Source organism: Neomonachus schauinslandi, chromosome 4, assembly GCF_002201575.2.
Source record: "Neomonachus schauinslandi chromosome 4, ASM220157v2, whole genome shotgun sequence".
Classification (NCBI taxonomy): domain Eukaryota; kingdom Metazoa; phylum Chordata; class Mammalia; order Carnivora; family Phocidae; genus Neomonachus; species Neomonachus schauinslandi.
Window position 1 is genome coordinate 9,545,615 of NC_058406.1, and position 24,425 is coordinate 9,570,039.

General features: G+C 53.6%; 1 protein-coding gene across 1 annotated transcript in view; it reads left to right on the forward strand.

The window, feature by feature from the left end:
- The window catches only part of PRDM2 (PR/SET domain 2), a 45,003-nt gene extending 21,355 nt beyond the window's left edge, over nucleotides 1–23,648 (forward strand). The window contains 2 exon segments of the mRNA XM_021684048.2: nucleotides 16,974–17,117; nucleotides 21,784–23,648. Coding sequence (XP_021539723.1) covers nucleotides 16,974–17,094 — 121 coding nt within the window. The 3' untranslated portion in view covers nucleotides 17,095–17,117; nucleotides 21,784–23,648.
- Nucleotides 23,649–24,425: the final 777 nt, after the last annotated feature.

A 24,425-nucleotide genomic window follows, 5' to 3' on the forward strand; every position in this document is an offset into this window, starting at 1 on the left:
TGTAGGGCTTCAGCCTAGGGTGGCCAGCCATGACCACGCAAGAATGGAATTCAAGGTTCAGAACTTTACGATGGCCTCTGGCCTTCCATGAGGAGTAGTGTGGTGCAGGCCAGTGGTCTGGTTTTGAGGTTTCACTGTGATTTCATTGCAGGTAGTGGAATGTAGGTAAGGGCGTTGATTGGCTTTGGACCTGGAGCTGCTGAGCACCTGTCACCTCCTCCAAGAAGCCTTCCCTGACCATCTAATTGGACATACTGCCCTTGGCCCTCTCCATCTCCTTACTCTGCACTACTGTTCTTGGGGGGGCACTTAACTCTCCTGTATACATTCTGTTACCGCTTCGTCACGGGTGTTTACTAGAATGAACATTCTGCCTTGAAGGAAGGACCTTTGTGGTGTTCACCGTTGCATTTCCAGTATCTGCAGCAGTGTGCCTGGCATGTAGTAGCTGCTGAATAAATACTTGTTGACCGAATAAAATACTTGAATCCTGGCTTTATTACTTAACCAGCTCTGTAACCTTGGACAAATGACTTAAGTGCTCTGAGCCCCGGTGTTCCTTTCTGCAAAATGGCGATAGTGATCCGATGGTTGTGAAGACAACTGTGAGCCTGCGAGGACCACAGAAGCCGCCTGCCGTAGGAAGGGGCGGTAGCTGGAACATTCCCTCGTCGTGCCCTGCCTCTGCCCAGAGAGAACGCTCTCTGGTGGTGAGGAGCTGCTGGTCCTGCCGCCACCGACCCCTGGGCCTTTGCTGCGTCTGAGCCAGGCCGGAGCTGCTTCCTTTCTACATCAGGCACTCCCACGTCAGAAAGAGAAGGAGCTATCAAACAGGAAAACTGTTCTTTTTATTTATTTTTTTTAAAGATTTTATTTACTTATTTGACAGACACAGCAAGAGAGGGAACACAAGCAGGAGGAGTGGGAGAGGTAGAAGTAGGCTTTCTGCCCAGCAGCCCGATGCGGGGCTCGATCCCAGGACACTGGGATCATGACCTGAGCCGAAGGCAGACCCTTAATGACTGAGCCACTCAGCCGCCCCAAGGAAAACCGTTTTTCAAATCAGGGTGAGGGAAAAGCGGATTGTGATTTTATCACCCCTTCACATAACGTTATTTTTAAATTTTTGAAACTTTTAAAAGCCAGGTTCAGCAGAACACTTTCATTAGCTCTGTAAAATGAAAACCCAACCAAGGAACCCCAGTTCATTGAAATAATAATGTAAGAATGATCGCTGTTAACTTTAAAGTGCTTGCTAGCCAGTTTTTCAGGGCTTTTCATAAATTCTCCCATGGAATCATTACGACGACTCTACGAAGTCAGTCCTTTTGTGTTCTCCATTTTACAAATGGGGACCCGTGGCCCAGAGAGGTGAGGCCGTCTGCTCGAGGGCAGGGCAGTGAGGCTCCATTTCCGTCAGGAGTCTGTTCTCCCTCCTCCCTGCAGGGCCGGGAGTGAAGCCCCGTCCCTCCCGCTTCTTCTTCCAATGGCCTGTCCTTTAAGAAGCGGGGAGGACACTTGCCTTATTAGTCCGCAGCTGCCCACGCGTTGACAAGAAGCACCCGCTAACTCAGAGGTTCTAAACCTGATGGAGGTGAACACAGCCCTTGGCCCTTCCTGGCCCCGGTGCGTTGTGTGTGTTCCTGGGAGGCGGGATTGTGTGGTTGCCGCTAGGCCTGCAGTTTGGCGCCATCTCCACAGCTGTTGAGCCGACCCAGATGCCGACTGGTTCAGTCAAACCTTGCTTCCTAGTGTCCGCTTTTCTTCTTTTTTTTTTTTTTTAAATTTTTAATTTATTTTTGAGAGAGAGAGAATGACAGAGAGAGAATGAGAGAGAGCACATGAGAGTGGGGAGGGTCAGAGGGAGAAGCAGACCCCCTGCCGAGCAGGGAGCCCGATGCGGGACTCGATCCTGGGACTCCAGGATCATGACCTGAGCCGAAGGCAGTCGCTTAACCAACTGAGCCACCCAGGCACCCCTGTCCGCTTTTCTTCTATTTGCATGGGAATCTTCCCAAGTCGTGGTCGGCGAGCAGGTTTCCCTAGGTGCGTGGGGAGCAGGCGTGCCTCAGAGGCGGGGTCGCGCTCGGGGGGAGAGGGCCGGGCTCAGTGCCTGGTGTCCGCCTCACATGCAGGAAGGCCTGGCGGTGCCAGGAGTTGGCTGTCTCTGGTCCCACCTCTCTGCTGCTTCCCTGCTTTTGGAAGCTACGCCGGACAGACCTTCACCTCTCCTTGAAGGCTCAAGGTATCCAGTTACTACTTCGTGGTGGAAAAGCGATGCCCTCAGAGACAGTTCAGGTATACAGGATCCTGAAGCTTTTTGAGAAGGAGGTACTCCTCATCGGCCCCTCTTCCGTCCTTTATGGAGCTTGTCTGCGCTCCCCACGTCCCCAGATAGGCTTCTGTTAATCGTCTATGGGCAAGGAAGCTGGATAGCAGTCCTATTAACGTTACGTGCAAAGAGGTGTGCTAGGCCCTGTCAGAACACCCAAGGACTGACCCCGTGTGCAAAGGGCCCTGATGCCGGAACGTGCCTTTTCTGGCATGATTTGTCTACTCGTTTAAATAGGTCTTGGCTCTTGGTTCTTTGCCGGCGCGTGACGTTGCGGGACAGCTGACCTTGTGAGAGGAGAGTGTTAGGTGTAACAAACGTACAGACGGTTTTTTCTCTTTCCAGCTCCTGAAGCACACGTGAGTTAGAGAAATGACTTGTAAGAGAACAACGGGAATGGGTGGCGTGTGCACGCTCTTCCGCGGCTGAGGTGTGCGGCCAGGTTCTGAAACAGAACTGTCGTCGTCTTGTTGCTTGATGCCCACCTTTATGTGTGAGGACATACTTTATTTAGTGCTAAGTGCGAACCAGTGGTTGGACTCCGCCAAGGAAGTACACATTCCCCCATCTCCTCACTTGGTGCACAGGCTGATGGGCCTGCACAGTGATTTTCCTCTCTTTTTCCAGATCTTGCTCCAGAAGCTTTTCAGAATTTCTCTAATAACCAGTGCGTAGGTATGTAGGTGGTTTATACTCTTACCTTTATCATTTATATTTAGACTCCTGATTGAAATTTACTAGCAAGTTTACTATGTTAACTGCTTTGGTGTAGGAACCAACTGGTTTTTGTTTGTTTGTGTTTTTTTTTGAGAGCGTCAACAGGAGGTGGGGTGTCGGGGGAGGGGTGGGGGGAGAATCATTAGATCGACCTGGGGCTCGATCTCACAACCCAGGTCATGACCTGAGCTGAAATCGAGAGCCGATGCTTCTCCGACCGGGCCACCCAGGCGCCCCCGGAACCAACCATTTCGACGCATCCAATGAACTGGTGCTGGATACTGTAGTTGAAGTGTGTGATGTTGTGAATGACGTCATCACCCTAATTAGTATGCTTTTGTCTTTTAAAACTATTTATAAAGATCACAGATACAGCCTATTGGTGTCAGCTGATAGCGGGTGTTTTCTTAAGGCGATGTCCTGAATTGTGTTGGACAGGTGCTTAGGTGAGGGGAGTATTTTGCTGGTCCTGTGTGTATCGTCTTGTTAACTTCAGTTTGAGGAGCTGCGTTGCCTCAAGGTGCCCCCGGGTGCGTGAAGGGGCCAGAGTTAGGATTACTTCACCGGCATGTTCCCTTCCTGGGCCACCTGCATCAAACCCCACCCAGGAGGCTTACTTAAAATTCCCGACCTACTAAACCAGGATCTCTGGGGTGGGTCTTTGAAATCTTTGTTTTTTATCAGTTACGCAGACCCAGGAGTTCTCCTCTGGGTCATAAAAATAAAAAGAACAAGTGACACCGTATCACCCCGTCTCATTATTTAATTTGCTTCCAGTCTTCATTGGAAATTATTTTGTTTATTGGCAATATCTTGGATATAGCAACTTCCAGTTTTCCAGAACAGTTCACTTACATTTCTCCCTAATCCTAAGAACCATCTCATGACAGACGAATAGGGCGGCTCCACAGGTGGGGGCACTTCTAAGTGTCAGAGCTGTGGTGGAAATGAGGATTTTCTGCTTGGCCATTGTTGCTCTTTGTGTATCTTTCTGGGGGGGTGGGGAGGCGGAGATGACCCTTGGCTCTTACCTAGTGTAGTCAAGCTGCGCGGCGGTGTCCTGCAGTGTGCGTTCACCGGTCCCCAGCACCCATGCGGCCCCCGGTACGTAGTCGGTGCTCGCTCAGTGTCCGTGCAATAAAAGGGGGGGCGGCGGGGAGAAAAAACTTCTAGGAATAATAAAGTTATCACTCTGCTTAGCGGACCCCAACTTAGGACTTTTTGGCTTCAAGTGTGAATTTTGGGGCACTTAATTGTTGGCAGCTGAATAGAGAGTGTCACTTGCATAAGTAAATGACCAATTAAAATCAGGTTGAAAGAAAAGGATTGGTTCTTTGGCGATAGTTAATTACAATCAGCATTAAAGCGTTGCCACCTCAGGGCACAGTCCTCAGGGTTAAGGATGCGTCAGGAAAGCCGAGCGAGAAACCAAAGAGGCCATGAGGAGGTTGGGTGCTGCAGTCCAGTGTAGCTGCTGGCTCTTTAACTCAACAAAATTAGGGAAATTCTGCACCAGTGCACACGAAGGCTGCTTGTGACTGTCATCAAGCATCCTGAACTTCATGGGGGGGCGGGGTGTGGAGCTATCCAAATTTTCCTTTACGTTTTTAAACACTTTCCTCCACTTTTTGGTCTGAAAGTAGGGTCGCCCTCTCTCCATCACCAGCTTTAATTCTACCTCTGATACCCGGCATCTCCTAAGGGGTCCCTCACTCGTAGAACCTCCAGACTACACGGCAGTGGAACATACTCTTGCGTGTAATTTTTGTTCAAAATAGCGAATCCCTTTCTCTCTGATCGATTTCACCATGTCATCCGCGCGTGACAGGGCTGTGCTGGACCGGGCTGTGCCCCCACCGGGGCCTGCGGCTCAGCATCACTCACTGTGGCCTCTCCGCGCCCCTCCCCCCCCCCCGCCCCCCTGGGGTTCGAGCTGCTGGGTGATGGGATCCTGCCACCGCTGCCGTCACAGGGTCGTGTGCGCTCCGTGAGGGGGGCCCTGGGCTCTCCCGTGTGCACGTTCCGTCTTCGCGTCCGGCACGGTCACCGCCGCCTAAGGAATAGCGTGAGGAAGTCTTGCAGAGTGCCGGGCCTGCCAGGGCAGGTGCTGCCAGGAATCTTGCAGAACTTCTGGGACGATACCAGCTGGGGATCAACTGAAATATAGTTGAAGTTCAGCCAGTGTTTGGTTGACTCAACCCTCCCTGTTGGATGCTGTGCGTTCCCTCGGGAACGCATCCTGACGACAGCTGCAGGGAGAGCCCTGGATCTTCCATCCCCAGCGCTCAAGTTTAGTGCTGCCAAAAGTCAGCAGTGTTTGTTCGCAGACCTGTTTATGCCCCTCGTGTCTGGTTTTGTACTCCTGTGACTCATTTACATAGTATCCAACCCGACAAAATATGAGCATGGAGTTTATGGAAAACAGGTCGAATGCTTAGAAAGGCTCACAGTGATTTGCTTAAAAGCGGTCATCCAGTTAGGTGTGGGTGAGAAGCCATTAAAATTTTGCATGAAGGCATAGGAAGGTTTTGCACTCTGATTGCTTTTATAAGTGAGTTAAGTCTTGGTCCCACTTTATACAGTACCCAGAAATCACAGGCAATGCCTCATAGGCGTGATTTAGTCGGGAAAGACCGTGTTGGTCTTGGGCGTCCATCCATTCAGGAGTGGATGTAGGGCGCTGTGTGCCAGGCACTGTTGAGGGTGTAGAGGTGCCCGAAACTGGTGTTTCTAGGGGAGGGGTGCGGGGAGACAGACCATGAACAAGCAAGGAGCTACACGGAATGTCAGGTGGTGAGTGCTGTGGACAGAAGTAAAACAGGGAAGTGGGGATAGAGAGATCTGAAGTCAGAATGGGGGCTACCATTTAAAACGGGGGGGGGCGCAGAGAAAGCCTGGCTGCAAAGGGGAACGTTTAAGCAAAGACTTGGAAGTGAAGACGCAAGCATGGGGACATAATAAGTGCAAAGGCCCTGAGGCAGAAGCATTCCTGGCATGCTCAGGGAACACTGGGGAGGCCAGAGTGGCTGGAGGGGAGCAGGGGAGAGGAGGGGAATAGGGGGTGAGGTCAGGGAGGTAACCAAGGGCTGCTACAGTCATTGTAAGCTTTGTACTTGGAGTGAGTGGAAGGCATTGGAGGGCTCTGAGGGAGGAGTAATATTGGATGACTTGCCTTCTAAAAGAATCTCTCCTGCTGATCTGTTAAGGATCGACTGAAAGGAGCCAAGAGTAGAAATACAGACTAGGAAGGGAATGCAGGTGAGGAATGATGGTAGTTGGATGGGAGTGTGGCGGTGGAGGTAGGAATAGCAGTGGAGTTCTGGGTGTATTTTGAAGGTGGAGCCACACGGTTTGCTGAGGATTGGCTGAGGATTGGATGAGAGAATTAAGGATGACGACAGTTTGGGTTTTTTTGTTTTTGTTTTTTGCCATTAAGTGATGAGGTGAAGACTCATTGGATCCAGTTTGGGTGGTGTGTGTGTCCTGGGAATTCAGGTTCAGGCATATAAAGTCTGAGATGCTGTGAGGCCCTCAAGGAGAGATGCGGATGGGGTAGATGAATATACAGTTTGAAGTTCAGAGGGAAGGACCCAGCTGGAAATGTAAATTTGGGTGCCCTCAGAGTACACACAGTGTTGAAAACCACGAGATTGGAGCCCCAAAGAGCGAGTGTAGATGAAGAGGAGATGCCCAGGAATTGAGTCTGGGGGTGCTCCAGCGTTGGGGAGATTTGGGAAGAGCCTGGAGGTGTTCTGGGCTGAGGGTGTGCAGGGGACCGATGTGGCATCTGATGGCGGTGGTGGGTTCAGACTGGGCTCCGTGTGCTGGAGGCCCCTCTCCTGGACTTGCGGAGGTAGGCTCTGCTCTGTAGCTTTCAGAGGCTTTTCTCTGGACGCCCCCTCCCCCCCAATAGCTCGCCTCTGGGCCTGCTTAGCAGGTGGAGATGCCCCCTAACTTCTCCCGGGGAGGCATCTCCCACAAGCATCCCCAACCTTCCTTCCGTTTCTCCAGGGCTGATTTCTATCTGAAACCCATCTGCAGCAAGCCAAGGGTGACCCCGTTGAAAATGCAGGGACTGTCCTCCGCTGCTCACAGATTGTCACATCTGCTGCTTGTAAAAAGCGAAAGATCCTCATGTAACCAGATTTGCTATTCACAGGTCAGAGAAGGCCCAGGGTAGAGACTGGGTGAGTTCCTACCCTGGTCTTGTTCCGATTTGCCAACTCCCCAAATCCCCTGGTGTAAAACTTGCTTTGAGACTCAGGAGGACAGGAAATATTTGGGGGTGTGAATTGGTAGTAACAGTTCTCGCCCCCACCCCCTATCCCAGAGGAGTGGCCTTCAGGGACAGACACGACCTCTTTGGGAAGTCCTGTCTCTTTTCCTGGAGATAAAGTTATGCATTTTTTAAAAATTTTTATTGTTATGTTAAATCACCATACATTACATCATTAGTTTTTGAGGTAGTGTTCCATGATTCATTGTTTGTGCATAACACCCAGTGCTCCATGCAGAGCGTGCCCTCTTTAATGCCCATAACCAGGCTAACCCATCCCCCCACCCTCTCCCCTCTAGAACCCTCAGTTTGTTTTTCAGAGTCCATTGTCTCTCGTGGTTCGTCTCCCCTTCCGATTTCCCCCCCTTCATTCTAAAGTTATGCATTCTATGCTTTCTTTTCCTTCCCTCCCTCCCTTACCCCATAAAATAAAGCAAAAGGCAACATGGTAAAGAGAAGCAAATCCTGAAATGTATTTCGGATGTGTCCCAGAGCCCAAGTTTCAGGGTGTAAACAGAAACTGTGCATGCAGACATGCAAACACACACACACACACACACACACACACAGTATTTCTATGGTCAGTTCCCTTGTTCTGAGCTCTGGTAGTGTCTATTTTTAACACTTTGTAATTATGTGTTTACTTCTGTATTATACTGATGATGACCTTCCCCTTCTAGGACACCCACCCCATGGGGGCAGAGACCAGCTCTGTTTGGTTTACTGCTGTGTCCCCAGGGCCTAGAACAGGGCCAGGTGTATAATAGGTGCTTGACTGATGAATACCGATAATCACTAGAGTGCCTGGTTTTGTTTAGTGTGGAGACAGGAAGGCTGGCACCCCTTAGTAAGTCTCAAGGACATCTCCCCACCAAGGCACATGACAGCACATACGTGCAGAGTGGAGAACCTGACTCCCAAAGATTATACTAAATCAAATTCAGGACACATTGCTTCATATGGCTGATTTTATTTTACTCTATTTTATTTTTTATTTTTTAAAGATTTTATTTATTTATTAGAAAGCACACGCATGAGTCAGGGGCAGAGGCAGAGGGAAAGAGAGAAGCAGACTCCCCGTCGAGCAGGGAGCACGACACAGGGATCAATCCCAGGACCCTGGGATCATGCTAAAGGCAGACGCTTAACCGACGGAGCCATCCAGGAGCCCCTAAATGGCTGATTTTAGAAAATTTCTGTTCAGAAAGGCTGAATTAATTTTTCTTTCTTTGTGGTGCTCTAAAGGGTCCTCCCGGAGGCTTAGCATAGATCAAAGCCCACCCCCTTGCAGAGTCTCGTGCCTTCAGAGAGCACATCCGCTCGGCCCTCCACCATGTCCTATGTACCTGGCACAGAGTAGGCCGTCAGTAAGTAGTGATCACATCAATGGGGGAAATCAGTTTGGGGTAAATGACAGCCTGCGTCCTCCTCTTGGGATTTATCCCGCCTGTCAGCACATTAAAGGCTCAGTAATCCTGCAGAGACACGCCTGTTGGGCTTCACGAGCCCATGCTCTGGAGGTGAGTGGCTCAGGCTTCCATCCCAGCTCTGCCTCTTGCCAGTGTTGTGTTCTTGGGCAAGCTGCCGAACCTCTCTGTGCCTTTAGTTCCTCGTGTATAAAATGTACAATACCCATCTCACAAAGGTCTTGTGAAGGTTAAATTTGTGATTCCAAGTCAAACACTGGGCACAGCACTTGGCACGTAGTAAAAGCATGGAAATGTTGGCGGCCAGGACGCAGATGGTAACGCAGACACACGCGGCATCTAGGGGAACCAGTTCTGCGGAACCTTGATTTGGGAAATGGCAGTTACATGGGAGACGCATTAGGAAAGTTTTCATTCCACCTCTGCTCCTACCTTGGCTTTGAGTCCCTGGGCCTGGGGGTCTGTCCTCCGCAGGGAGGTAGCCTGTTTGAATGGCCTCCCCACCGAGAATGAGTGGGTCACAAACCAGGTGAAATGCGGGGTCCTGGGGAGGCCCAAGCAGCCCAGAGTGGAGTCGGCCAGCCGGGGTCCAAGGCATCGAGCACCTACAGACCTCCTCTGCGTCCCCGTCAGTACAACAGGATGAATTGTCCCAGCCCTCTATGCTATAGCCTGAGTCAGCCAGGGTACAGGCTTGGGGGATGGCGGGACGGTGGGGGGAGGCGGGGCAGGTGCGCCAGCAGACTCTGCCACCCAGGCCCCAGCCCCCTCTGAGGATGAGGCCTCCAGCCCCACAGTCCACGGCACCCTTGCCCTTTGGGCTGCGTCACTGTTGCGGACCGACGCCCTGTTCAGGCCCACAGCAAGCATGTCCTCGTGGCACACCCAGGCCCCCCGAGACAGCTGGTTGAGACACCTCGGTAGCAGAAGAGCCCCCTGAGCTCCCACAAGACTTCTCCCCTAAGGCAGCCAGCCGCCTCTTCTCCTTAGTGTCCTGGAATGGGCACCAGCATCAAGACTTAAGAAACCCCATTCGCAGGGCAGACGCACCCAGGGCTTACGAGACTCTCAGTCCCAACAGCTCCAGACTACGCAAAGGCTGGTCCCTGGAGTTGACTGCATCTTTTCTTCCTTTGGCTCGTGTCAACTTTAAAAGGCAGAATGGTCATAATAATGAAGACCTAGCGTCTTTACAGAATTTTACCTTTTAAAGGAACTTTTCCACGCGGACCTCAGGGGAGGCGCATCCGTCCCTTTCTGTCCCAAGATGGGAACCTGCTTTGTGTGCGTTCATCTGTCTTGACAAGCGTGTATTTGCTCGTGTTTTGGCCTCCCTCCTGGTCGTAGATGTTTCCTTGGGTGTTAGAAAGCAGCCCGTTTCTGCTCAGTGAGAGGGGAGGGGGACGGTGTTGGGGGCGCCCTGGAGCTGGGTTGGGGGGCCGGAGCAAAGTGCGGTGCGAGGTGTCTGTGTCTGAGGAGCCGCTCGTCTGTCTGTCCTGCCGGGTCCTGCCGGGGCTGCTCGGGCCTGAGCCGGGCTCGTCTGGGTGCTGGCTGTTCTCTGCCCGTGTGGAGCCTCTGGACTTGAGCCTCTGCCCTGAGGGGAGCAGGGAGGGTCTGTCAGGGAGGCCTGAGGCCTGTGGACTTGCGTTCAAAGAATTATAAAAGTGGGGACTTGGTCCCACGGTTTGGGTGGGGCCTCGGGAGTGAGAGGAACCTTCCGGGAAGTTACTTCCTGGGGTGATTTGGTTTTCGAGCAGTGTAGACAGGCGTGTTTGGGGGTCTGGGCTCCACGTTCGCCATTTACTTGTTCAGGGAACATTCTTCAAGCACCTCTTGTGCCAGACAGGTGGGTGGGTGAGAAATGAACAAGATCGTGCCCTCCGGGGCTTGAGTTCGGAGTCATGCGTGGGGCACCTGCCTCCCACGGCTCCTTGTCCCAAGTCTGTGGGGGCTTCACTCTGCCCTCCCTCCCCATTTTTGTCCCCTCACTCCTTCCCCAGAACAACTTGCGTGTGACCTTGAGTGCGTGACCTCCTCGCTTGGCTCAGTTTCCTCACCGAGAATGAAGGGCTGCTTGGCATGGCTGCGGGGGTCCCCTGCCCCTCTCTGAGCCTGGCAGGGCGGCAGGGATCTCCCCACTGGTAGCTCCCTTTGGCTGAGGTCCCCACAGGCCAGGCCAGCCTTCCTGTTGCCTGGGTTGTGTTATGAGCTGTCACATGCTGGGTATTTGGAGTGCAAGCCAAACAGCTTTGGGGAACTGATGGCCTCCGAAGACCTCAGATCCTGGCATGAAGGCCCCATGAGGCAGGGACGCGATTGGTCTTTCGGATGCATGGCAGCCAAATCCGGAGCTGGCCCGGGCACGTGGCTGCCTTTAGAGCTGGGGAGAGGGAAGGAGAATCCGTGTGCGGAGAGGCAGACTTCAGGTCTGGATCAGATCTGTGTGGATCCTGGCTCCCTCCCTCGCTGCCCTTTCCCCATCTCTCCGCACCTCTCTGTGTCACCGCAGTTACCTGACTTGTCTGTGCTACTGCCCTTTCAGCCAGAGAAAGGGCACAAGGTGCCCTTTGGTTTTCGAGCAGGTGGTTAGAGGGAAGGTGGTTAGAGGGAAGAGCAAATGAAAATACTATCTAAGCACAAAGCTGCCGGGGCCGGCAATGCCCACCGGCACGTGTTAGCTGCGGGTCTCCCCCGGCCCCAGCGTCTCCACTTGAAGGAAGCTCAGTGACTGTGCAGGCCAGTGGTTTCAGACCTTTGTTGCTGTCCCCTAAGGGCCACTTGCATTATCCTTGTCCAGGGTTCAGAGCCAGGCCCCTCTTAGGCACGGCCACCTAGCACGTGGCCTGCATTGACGCCCTGCTGAAGGTGTCCTCAGCCCCTCGCTCCCCTGACTTCAGTATACAGAACCCCTGTATGCTCCAGGGAGCTTGTTAAAATGCGGGTTCCTGACTCAGGAGGTCCAGGGGCGGGGTGGGGGGGGCGCTGAGCGGCGGCATTTCTAACAAGCCCCCAGGGACTGCGGACCATACTCTGAGGAAACAGATCTAGGCTAGTGGCCCTCAGAGTTGGCTTTTAAAGTTTTCAATGCCTGGCATGCAAACCGGCTAAATTAAAATCTGTAGGGCTGAGGCGCGGGCTGCAGGATTTTTTAATCTCTCCAGGTGACTCCAGTGAGCATTGGAGTTTGAAACCCCCCCCGCCCCCCACCACCCCACCTCTCAATGCCAGGGTTCCTCTGAGCTGACATGGTTCCAGCTCAAAGCCAGCTCCTGGCCTCGTGGGTGGCTGTCCTGTGGGCAAACGGTTAACCCCATCTGGCTTCTTGGAATATTGAAAAGCACTCTTTGGTCCCCATCACTACAAGAACTGCCTCAGGGAGGGGCAGCCAGGCTTAGGGGTCAGATGGTCCTGGATTCAGAGTTTGGCTGCACCCCCTATTGACCAAGAGAACATGGATGGAACTTTGGGCTTCCTCACCTCTCTGTCTTCCTCTGTAAGACACAGATCATCCTTGTCTCTGCCTCAAGTGCTGCTGGGAATATTTGAGGAGCTCCCATAAAGCATCTGAAGTAGCTCTGGGCTCATAGCAGGTGCTCAAAATGATACCATTGCATAGTTTTCCTTGCTTGACATCCTCATTTTATAGGTGGGATGGTTCTGGTTCAGCGAGGTGGAGGCATCCTCCAGAGGCCACACAGCAAGTCAGCAGCAGATCTAGGGCTGAAATTCAGGTTCCTGCATCCCAGTGTTGGGCCATTTGCCCTGCCTCTGAAGCCCAGCGTGGGGGCCTCATCTGAGGCGGGGGGGGGGGGCCCTCCCGGGAATGGAAGGGGCTGCTTGGGGAAGGTGGAGCCATCAAAGATGCCACCAATCCTGAGGTGGCCGGTGGCTGGCGCCAGGAAGCAGGCGGTGACTCCCACAGCCCCGACCTGTGGGGCTGCACCTAACCTCCAGGGAATTTCAGCAGCATCTCGGGTTGTCCCACCTCGGCACTGGCTCCCACACACTTTGCCTCTCCCTTCACCTCTGGCAAGAGTGCAGAACATCAGACACGGACTTCAAATGAATTGCACTCTGAGAATTTATGGAGAGTTGTGTAAGACTCTTGTGTGGCCGAACCAGCTCTGGGGACTACGTTCCAGGACGTCCCTCCTGACTCCTGCAGAAGGAGGGACAAGGCAGGCAGGGGACTCTACTCAGCATGTCCTGGCAGCCTGGTGGGGGGCATGGAGACTCCTGCGGGGACCAGAGAGCCCCTGGCCTCCTCCCCTCCCAAGCCCTTTCCCCTCTCGGCCTCCCTTGACCCAACTCTCCTTGAGGGAGCTCTCTGGATCCTCGTCTCTCGGACTCACTTGGGGTTTGTCTCCGCCATGCCCTGGAGGCTACTGTCACCGTGGTTACCAGCAGCTCTGGGCCCATGCTGAACACCGCTGTGGTTCTCCTTCCTGGCCTCCTTGACTTTTGGCAGTGGCGGACTCTCCCTGGCCGGGCTTGCCACTGCTCTCTCCGGGTTCCCTCACATCACCACCTGCCTCTCCCCATCCCGTCCTGGGTCCCTCCCCTTGCTGAGCCATCCGGGCCACCCAGATGCTGACCAACCCCAGATTCATCCGTTCCATTTCAGCCACCCACTTGACCTCTCTCTTGGGTCGAATAAACACTTCAAATCTAATCCTTTGCAAACCCTGAAGCCTCTCCTGCTATCTTCCCGTCTTGGCTAAAGGCAAACCATCCTGCTCTGGAGTCCGTCGAGGCTGAGGGCTGCCAGGAAGAGGGCCATGCGTGGACATGCTGAAGGGAGCCCAGCACAGCTGGGCCAGCGAGGGGGTGGGGAGGTGGGGGGCCGGCCTCTGTGCGTTGAGGAACATGGTCACTGTCCTGGGAGCCCGGGATTGACGGTTGCAGACAGGGTGTGTCATGATCCAGTGTGCTTTTGGGGAAGGGGCAGGTTGGCCTTCCGTAGAACAGGTGGGAGAAGGGGCCGATTAAGTGGGGGAGCTCATGGGAGACCCGACTGGGCCCGTGGAGGGAGGGCACCGGCCGCCCTCCTGCTCTGACCTGCTGGTGTCATCACCACCGGGAGCATCCCACACGTGCTGAATTCTTGGAAGGCAAAGTGCCCTCACATCCCAGTCCCCGGGCTCTCCCCAGCCCAGCTCTGCCTCGGCAGGCCGGCAGAGAGGGCCTCTATTTACGGTTGAGGAGGCCAAGGTTCAGAGCCTAGGAGGCAGGGAGGGCCTTACCCTGGGCCACATAGCCAGCGAGGACGAGGATCGGGACTGACAGCCATGCCGCCGCTGCCTCGGGATGTGTCACAGCCCCTGGCATCGCCTCACTTGGCCGGCCCCTTGCGTCCCCACCGACTGCCCCCGTGCCAACACCTGTAGGTGGATACTCGAGTGCTGGCATGTCCTGTGCTGAGAGCTTCCTCTAAATTTAATCAGCACAACCACCCAGTGAAATTACTGCTCCTGTATCGCAGATGGTGAAACCAGAGCCCAGAGAGGCCCCTGACTTGCCAAGCTCACACAGCTAGGAACTTAGAATCAGGTCGTTGTGCATGAACCACTACTGAGAACTGGAGAAATATCTGGTTCCACAGATGCTGTTTCTCAGCGCCTGACATCTCCGCCCCAGGGAACCACTGGGCTCTCAAGAGTTCTCTGACCACAGGAGGGGTTTCGTGGTCAGGAAGGAGACTGTCCTGCTGGACATCACTGCCCTAGTCCTAACAGGAGACACCTAGGTGGTGACCGGGTGTCTCCCCAGAAATGGTGGCGCACGGAGCTGAAAGGCCTGGGCTCTGCTCCCCTAGGAAAGTCTCCGAATCTGTCTGAGCCTCAGTGCCTTCATCTGTGAAATGGGTATAAAAAGTGCTTGTTCTCCCCACCTCCTGAGCTGCTGGGAGGGTCCAGAGATAAGCTTAGAAAGTACTTGGGGATTACAAGGGCTGTGTGCATGCCAGCTGGGGTTGCCCCGACTGGGCCAAGCCGTGTGCTGTGGGGTGGTGAGAGGAGCCTGCCTTTGGGGGCTTTGCCGCTGATCATAAGCTCTCGGACCCCGCGGATACCCAGGGCTGGGGAGAAAGCTCGCCCCCTAGTGGAAGTGGCTGTGGTTGCCGTGCGCAAGGGAGCAGAGAAATGCTGGACAGCTAGAGAGGGCCGGGAGGCCAGGGGGGTTACCTTTGTTTAACTGATCTGGTTTTTGAGTGTTTAGAAGATGTGTAATGCTGGTAACAGAGAGGGAGACGTAGAAATTGATGATGCAGGGCCTGCCTGCCTGTCTTCAAAGCTGCAGCTCATCCTGCTGCATGCACTCCATTAGAGACGTTTCTGCAGACGGGACGGTGTAGGGGGACCTGCAGTGTGCTGAGACTGCCCTTTCTTCCCCAGCAGGACAGGGGCATGCAAGTCCCAAGTTTCCAGGCAGCCTCACAACGGGCTGTCCCTCCCATGGTCGGGTCGGCTGGCTGAGGGGCTGTGCTCACATTGGGGTCCCAGCCAGCCCCCAGGCCACCTCCTGGGCTTTGTGATTCTGAAACTTTGATGGTCCATCTGGGGCACAGGCTTGCCGCTGAGCATGGGGTTGTCTTTAGTTTTCTGCCTTGAATCTTGCTCAGCTAGTAGAAGCCGCTGACCACAGACCTTGATCGCACAGCATTGGGAGGAATTCACACAAGGGCAGCCCCGCACCTTGGCCAAGAGCCAGGCCCTCACTTGTCTGTTTATATGTTTGTTTGTTTATATGTTCACTTACTTCATTTATTGAAATAGGTATTTTTCGATCGCTCCCTTTGCCAACTTTGACACTATTCCCGTTCTGGATCATTCTCTGTCATGGGGGTTGTCCTGGGCATTGTGGAATGTTTGGCGGCATTCCATCCCATCCACTAGATGCCCCATCCACTAGATGGGCCGCTCCACTAGATGCCGTAGCAACATCCTCCCCTCCGTTGGGACCACCAAAAATGTCTCCAGACACTGCCAAGTGCTTGCCCTTGTTGAGAACCACTGATCTAGGCCCTGATGTGTCAGCTTCGAGACTGGCCCCATTCCCGTCTCTTGCTCCCTCAGACGCAGTGGACTCTGAGCCAACACCTGATACAGGTGAGGTTCCCGCAAGTGTTCACCCTTCCCGCTTTCCCGCCCACCTCACCTTCCTCCTCTCCTGACCGGAGGGCCTGCTCACTTCCGTTCTTCTGTCTGGGGGACAAATTTGGGACCTGGGACAAGTTACTTAGCCTCCGGTGGTCTGTTTCCCATCTGTAAGTTAGGGCTCATATATCCGCCTTGGTAGGTGTACGTAGAGTAGGATAGTTGGTATATGTAAATACTTAGCACATTTCCAGCATATGTGTTGTTCTCATTGAGCAGCTATTTATTTTTGTTGTGCTAAGATGGGGATGCATCAGTGAGTAGGACAAAAGCCCTGACCTTGGGATTTCACAGCCCGTGAGGGAGGCAGATACATAATCCTCCAGTTGTGATTCAGTGTAACAGGTGCTGTGGCAGGGAAGTACGAGGGGGCAGTGGGAGCCTGCAGGAGGGCTGCCCCATTCAGGAGTTAAAGAAGGAAGGCTTCCTGGAGGAGGTGGTATCCCAGCCAGGACCTGAAAGATGAGTCCGGGTTAGCTGGGTGAAGGAATGGTCTAGGCCACCTATCTTTTAAACAATTCTTAAATGCTTTCCTGGGAAAAAAAAAAGTCTCATTGAATGGGCTCTGGTAGCAGAGGGGGCCAAATTGTGTCACAGGATCCGGACTCACACCCCCTCAGAGATTCCTGAAATGAAAGTGCTTGGTGCAGTGAGGCTGGGATAGTGGGCCGAGGGCAGAGCTCGTGGCCTGGAGGAGACCCACTGCAGGTGATGGATGTAACGTGGTACCAGAAACTTCCCCAGATGTTTCCGGGGGCGGGGGCAGTGCCTGGGGACGCAGGTGGGAGCACAGAACAGCTGCCGTCTGCACGGCAGGGCTCCATTCCCAGCTCGCCTGTCCCTCTACGGGGGTCATCAGGACAGCCCTGCTCAGTGCAGTGTCGCAGAACCCAGCTGGGGGATGCTTCCGCTCACCCTGTCCCTTGTAAGGGGAGGGAAGGTGGTGGGCAGAGCTCGGTGGAACTCACGTGGGTCGTTAAAGTCCACATCCCGTGGGCCTCAAGGTGCCGTCCGGGGCTCCGAGGGCGGGGTCCTGCTGATGGTGTGTGTTGTTCCTCTCCCAACAGCTACAGTCTCCGCCTGGCATCCCGGTGCCCTCCTCCAGCCGCCCCGTACGTCACCAGGCAGTGTAGGAATGTGAGGGCCACAGCGGCAGCCCAGTTCCAGGGACCCCTCTTCAAAGAGTAGATCCTTCGCCTGCTCCCTGACAGGTACGAGGAGGGTGGAGCGGCTTCTGGCCCTGTTCAGGTGGCTCTGGGGGTCGAGGAGCGCCGGGCTTGGGGCTTGGGGTGGGCTGGGAAGCAGGGAAGAGGGTGGGCATGATCCGCCTGGGTGCCAGTGGGGGAGCCACGGGGCCTTCCTGCAGGCACGTGTGGACCCCAGCTCTGCCACTTCCTGGCTATGGGACCTCCACAAGTTACTCAGTCTCTCTGAGCCTCAGTTTCCACATCGGTAACATGGGGATGACAGTGGTACCTACTTCACAGGTTGTGAGAATTACGAGTGTCACGCATGCAAAGCAGGTAGAAAGTGCCTGATGCACAGAAAGCACTAGCTTTTAGCTGTTACTAGCTGGGTTAGCACCAGCAATTAGCTGTGACTGTTGAATAAGAATAGCAGGAACAAACAGTAGCCAGCACTTAATCGAGACCTTCAGAGGCTTTAAGCCCAGAAAACATTGTGCAGTCTTTATTCCCACAATGTGTTTGAAAGTGAAAGTGATAATATTCTGCAAAATATAAAACTTAAATTTAGTTGAACCAGAAGTCTCTTCCTAGATTTTCTGATGGTAAAACCTGAATTCATTCATAGAAGCTGGACTTTCCCTCTTCAGGGAGGCTGGGCTTGGCCAGTGAGCTCAAGCAGGCCTGGGCTTCTTTGTTGGTGACGTGGCATGTCTTCTGTCACTGTGTCCCTGAGACGACGATGGGAGGACCCCACGTGCCAGTACATCGGGGCGCCAGTTAAAGATCCAGACCCCAAGGTGCAACTCACTAAACAAGCATCCTGGTGTGCAGGGCCTGGGAATCTGTATTAGCAGATGGCCCCGTGATTCTGGGACACCCCCAAGTGTGGGGATGCCTGCTTAATGGAGCCAGGGCTGTTCAGGATGAGAATGCAGTTGTTTCGGGCAAGAATGGGCTGACCTCTGAAACTTTGGGGTCTTCCATCTTGTATGTTCCTCCCTCCGCCTGCCCTGCTACCTGGAGGGCTCACTCACTTTTCCCTTCCTAAAGCTGCTGGAGGCTCTGGGCTCTGGGCTTTATTTCTCTGGGGACCGGGGAGGGGCATGGAAACAGAATCCACTTTCCCCAGGGACTCTGTTGTCTTGAGCAGAACTCAGCCTGAGTCTCCAGAACAGGCTCCTGAGAGGGCAGGTGCCCCTGAGCTGGGAATGCCGGGGAGCAGAGTTGAAATGTTTGCTAAGCGCAGAACTGGAAGGCCCAGGAGAGGAGATGCCGGGCTGGCGTCTTCCGGACAATGGGAGGCAGCACCAGGACAATTCTGGATCCGGGCATGGCCCAGGCCCCTCCCTGTGGTGGCCGCTGCTGTGTGGATGTCTGTGTTGATGGGCGCCAGGGTGTGGCTCCCAGCCCAGAGCAGGTGTCCTTTGCAGCCTGAGGGAGAGCCAGGCACACCTGGCCTGACTGGGCCACAGTCTGGGCTGTGTCCGTTGGCCACCGTAGTCTCTGGTGGCGATGTGGTGTTTGCCAAGTATTGCTAATTCAGGCTCTGCCCCGGCGGCCAGGGCATGACCCTAGAAGGATACGTTCTCTTCCCTTACTTCCAAACATGTGCAGCTTCCCAAGCAAGGTGCTCAGATGAGTAGAGGCCCAATGTAATTTGTGTCTGTGACTGATTTTATATATATATGATTTAAAAAAACAACACCTTACTTATACTGTTTGTCTTAGCTGCATAACAGAATACCACGGACTCTAGGGCTTAGACATTTATTTCTCATGGTTCTGGAGGCTGGGCATCTGAGCATCTGAGGTCAGGGTGCCAGCATGGTTGGGTTCTGGTGAGGACCCTCTTCCTGCCTTACAGGGGCCACCTTCTTGCTGTGTCCTCAGTAGTGAAGAGAGGAGGCTCTGGTGTCTTTTGTGAGGTCACTAAACCTGTCATGGGGGCCCCACCCTCATCTAAACCTAATCACCTTCCAAAGGCCCCACCTCCAAATCCTATCACACTGGGGATGAGGGCTTCCATATATGAATGGGGGGGGGGGCAGTTCAGTCCATAGCAGTGTTGTACATGTTTCCAGAATGGTTTTTTAAGTGCTGTGACAAAGGATTTTAGCATGGGAAGGATGTGTGCATCAAAATCCCCATTTTACAGGGAGGGAAACTGAGACACAGGGGCAAGTGGCAGAACTGGAGGCAGTACTTGAGGCGTCTGACTCCCAGAATGGATGGTGGACTCTAAGGGGTCTGTGCTGCCCACCCCGAAATCATATGCAAAACCGTCTGTGCATATGGGGTCTGTTCTGAGGGAAGAGTGCTGGCCTCGGAGCACCCAGGCCCCAGGACTGCACCTTCCCTGCTGTGCTTGCCGGCTTAGAGGCTCTGGCTGGTTTACCAACAGTCTTAACCCAGCGAGGAACTAGCCTCCTCTCCGCCGCTGACTCCTGGTGTCCCTCCCTTCTCTGGCTTTATGGATGTCGTGGACAAAGCCCAGGGCTTTCTGTTCACCTTTCGGCATGAAACACGCCACCCCGTCTAGTCCCGTGAGAAACTGCCCCCGCACGTCCTCGGTGCCTCTGTCTCTCTCCATTGCAAGAAGCCAGCACGTTTGGGCCCCGGGGTCTTTGAGGGGGCTCTCCAGGGAAGGGACTGGCATCTCTCACTCATCTGGCCACCTTCGTGGTTTTCCCCTCGGCTGCCGCTGCCCTTGGGGCAGGCTTCCCAACACTGGCCCTCTCCTGGGGTCCCAGGAGCAGGGTGAGTGGGATGATAAGAGAACCCCCCTCTGACAGCCTCCGCTCGGCTCCAGCCCCAGTGGTCCAGCCCACAGCCCCTGCCGCTGGGGTCCCCACCGTGGAGGGCTGCCTCCGGCCTAGGGATTGGCAAGCTGCCTTCCTTTTGTGGATCCCACTTGATGACCCTCAGATGACACAGCCCAGCCACACCAGGCTGAGGGTACGCAGGCCACTCCACGGCTGGCTCCTGTTTCCCCTGGCTCGTTCAGGGCACATGCAGGCCTCCACTGGGAAGGGAGGCCCCCTCTCTTGAAGGCACCCTCGTATGCTGCCCCATCAAGAGATTTCGGCGGGGGGGTTGGAATGGACCTAGTGTAGCGGTTAAGTGCGCGTTTTCTGGAGGTGTCCTGGCTCCAGTAATCCTGGTAGGTACTTCACGTCTCTGTGTTTCAATTTGCCCGTCTGTGAAATGGGTTACTAGTAATGCCTGTCTTGTGGGTTATACTGTAAGCCTGGCACAGATTAGTATGTGAAAAGCCCTTAGGAAAGGGCCGGTTATGTCGTAAGCCTGCTGTAAATCATCACATAGTGGTGTAGTAATAATAATAGTAGTCAGTGGTAGGAGTGGCAGTTCTAGTAATGATGACCAGGTCCTCGCAGTGAGAGAACAGAGCGCCTGAACGTGGCCCAGCACGATGCCATGCTCAACTTCAACCCCGTGCAGCAAGTCTTATTAGGTCCTGACTCCGGTGCCTGGCTCTGTCAAGTACTGTGGGTGGGGTTCCTGTGGAGGAGGCATGCAGGCGAAGCCATGCCCCCATAACAGAAAGCACTCACAGGCCCTGAAGTGGGCTTGACCTGGGTTTAAGTCCCATGACTGCCACTTGTCATCAGCCTGACCTTGTAAAAGTCACTTGTCCTCTTCGAGCCTCTCTTTTTTCTGTGCAAATGGGGATATGGGGATCTGTGTCACCTGCCATGAGGGTCGCCGGAAGCATTAGAATGAAATCAGGTGGTAGCATAGTTAAAATGGCAAAGTCTTTGGCAGGATTGATTGAAGCTGACATACGCGTCCCCTGGACCCAGCAGTTACACCGCTAGGGAGACACTCGGCGGGAATGCGTGCACGTGCACACCAGAACCCACACGCGGGAGAGTTCGCGTGTTGTATGTGCACACCCTACCACCCAGCACTTCTGCTCGGCATAACTACGCACGCATGTGCACCATACGTGTCCTCCAGACATAGATAAGCATGTCCTGGCAGCATGACTCATGGTGGCCCCAAATTGGAAACTGCCCACTTGTCCTTGGCAGTGGACCAGCCAGATGAAGGTGGCACAATCCTCCAGTAGACTCCCATAGCAAGGAGGTGGACGCAACTGCACGCACAGGCTTAGGAGGGATGAATCACAAAGGTGTCGTGCGGAAGGAGCCAGACACAATTTACTTAAGTCAAAAATGGACAAAATCAATCTATGGTGATAGAGGTCAGAGTGTTTATTCTGGGGGGTAAGGGTTAGTGGCGATCCTAGAAGGGAGCTTGGGCTAGGGGTGAAGGGGTCATGCAGGTGTGTTCACTGTGAACATTGATCAAGCTGTGCTTTTCTTTGTATGTATGGTGTACTTCAATCTTTCATTTTTATATATATATTTTAAGATTTTATTTGTCAGAGAGAGAGAGGGAGGGAGAGCACAAGCAGGGGAGCAGCAGGCAGAGGGAGAGGGAGAAGCAGGCTCCCTGCCAAGCAGGGAGCCCAATGCAGGGCTCGATCCCAGGACCCCGGGATCATGACCTGAGCCGAATGAAGGCTGACGCTTAACGACTGAGCCACCCAGGTATCCCCAGTCAATCCTTTAACTGGAAAAATTAAGTGAGGTAATGCTTCAGCAGCCCAGGGTAGGCACTGAGTATGCGGCCACTCTTACCATTTTTCTTTTCTTTTTCTCCTCAGCACCTAAAGTGACCTGGAATCAGTGAAGCCAAAGGGACTGGCCTTCTGCCCTGCAGGGAGTACCGACCTATTCCACTTTTATGAGCCTGCGAGAGAAAGGGAGTGTGTGTGCGTGTGTGCGTGTGTGCGTGTGTGTGTGGTCTTCAGACGAGGGTCCCAAACCCCAGGGAGGCAGGAAGGCAGCTGATTCCACACCATGGATGACACTTGGGTGCAGCCCCCGGGACCGAGCTCTGCAGCTCAGCCTTCCTGCTGGGGTGGGGCCTCTCCTACTATGCAATTTTTCAAGAGCTCCTTGATCCTGCTTTTTGCTTCTCAAGTTGTCTTTTGCCATGGTGGGGACTGTGGTCTGGCTCAGGGGTCGGCTCCAGTCCTGTCCGAGCAAGGCCGTCAGGAGGAGGCCGAGTTTCCCTTGTACCCACCCCACCTGCCCTAGCCTTCCACCATGTCTGGGAATCAGCGGCGTGTGGACGCGTCGGAGCCTCACCGATCGACCCCCTTGGCCTGCACACTTCGAAAACCTCCCTTCTTTGCCTGAACTACTAGCTTGAGTCGTTTTCCAGATTTAACATTCTAGTCGGTCCATTTGGCGGGAGAAAGTCCCCATCCCCATCTGCAGATCCGGTTCCTCCCTTGGGAGAGGCGGGGGATGGGACGGCATGTGGGGGATGAGGAGGTCTCCCCGGTGCTGCTTTTGCCTCCGTTGGTGGGACCATCAACACCTTTAGCGGCTGACCTCCTCAGAGTAGCTGAAAAGGGAATCAACAATTGGGAAATGAAAAATAAATTGGAGGATTAAGAAGCACAGGGGGGAGAAGAAGAGATTTCCAGAGGCCACCAGTCGCCTACCAGGGAATGACGGAGCCGGCTCCCGTTTTGTGTGGGAGCAGTCCATGTCTCGGAGAAACGGGTGAGCTGAGCTAGGAGTTGGGACCCAGTTCAGTGAGGGTCTTGGGTTTTGTGCCTTTGGGGCAGACCCCAGACACGGATATCTGAGACCACTCTGGCGCTGTTTTCTCAGCTCTGTTTCCAGTCGTGATGTATCGAACCCACAGTGGAAGGAGAGCACTTGGAAGGACGTGAGTGGTCACACACAAAAAGGGACTTTTTTTTCAGGGCTACTATGGTTGATCTTGCAACTCTGTAAATATGTACGTAGACACTTTTAAAAGCACGTATTTATGTCCCTGACTGTAAATGCCCCCTTTTTAAAAGTTTTATAACTTGTGTTATTTAATTAATCAGTCGACTGGCTGCAGTGTAGGGTCTGATGATGGTCCGGGAGGAAGGTCTCACGAGACCCTCACATGGGCAGAACAGTGCCGATCGCTGGCCTCCATTCACAGTTTTCCACTTGCCACCCAGCTCCAAACCATTGTTTGTTTTCAGTTTCCATAAGCTGACATCCTTTTGCCCACTCCTAAAATCAACCCTCACAAGCATGAAAAGCTGTGGCTGTTCCTTATCCTAACGATACAATTTTGTCCCATAAATGCCAACACTCATGAACTGTACCCCAGCCTCTCAGTTCTTGAGGGTTCCCCTTTTCAGCAGCAAGGAAGGCTCATGAATCCAAAGCTTCGAAAGTCGCCTTCAACTGATGGTGAATTCCAGAAAATGTTGTGGGGGGCTGGGGGACACTCATTTTTGCATGTGCAAACGTGCCGTGCCGGTCAGCCTTCGAACCTCTCAGACTAGCGGAAAGGGCTGTGAGTGTCCTGATCACGAAGATGGGGGTGGTCTTCTAAAGACTGGTGTTTCCTGGTCAGTGGTAGTTTTCGGGCGTGGGTGTGGATCACGGAAGAGAATGGTTCTGTATCTGCCATGTGAAGAAAATTAACAATAAAAGTGTGAAGCGCGATTGTAAGGAACATGCCTGGGAGTGATCATTTTGGTTTCTGTGTTTTGTGTCCATTTTGCTGATTTCTGTGGGGAGGGGGTGGGTTGAGGTGGCCCCCAAAGGCCCCAGTCTGGCAGTGAGAGCAACGAGAAGTTTCGAGGAAGCTCACTGTGGAAATATCCTGCCTGGTAAGCAAGGTTACTCTGCCTTCAAATCACTCTCCCACCTGCCAGCCAGTAAGCTAAGCCATTTCCCTAAGGCTAGACAGGCCTCTGTGATTGTAAATACATTCTTCTCTTTAAATAGCTTTATTGAGATTGCATTCACATACCGTACAGTTAACTCATGTAAGTAAGTGTACAAATCAGTGTTTTGTGGGTTTTTTTGTATATTCAGAGTTGTGCAACCATCACTGCATTCAGTTTTAGAACATCTTCAGTCACCCCCAAAAGAAATCCCGTACCCATTAGCAATCACTCCTGGTTTCTCCCCTCTGTTGCCCTAGGCAGCCACAAGCCTACTCTCCCTCCCTGTAGGTTCACCCTTCCTAGACATTTCACACAAATGGAATCACTCAGTATGTGATCGTTTACGACCAGCTGCTTTCACCGCGTATGTTTTCGAGGCGTGCTCAGGCTGCAGTACTCTCGGCACTTCATTCCTTTCTGTGGCCTAATATCCTGTTGTATGCATATATTTGTGCAACATTTGGGACATACTTCCACTTAAAGGGATCACTGTTTATCTGGAATTCAGCTATAACAGGTATGCTGGACTTCAAGCCCAGGGCTGTCCTCCCAGC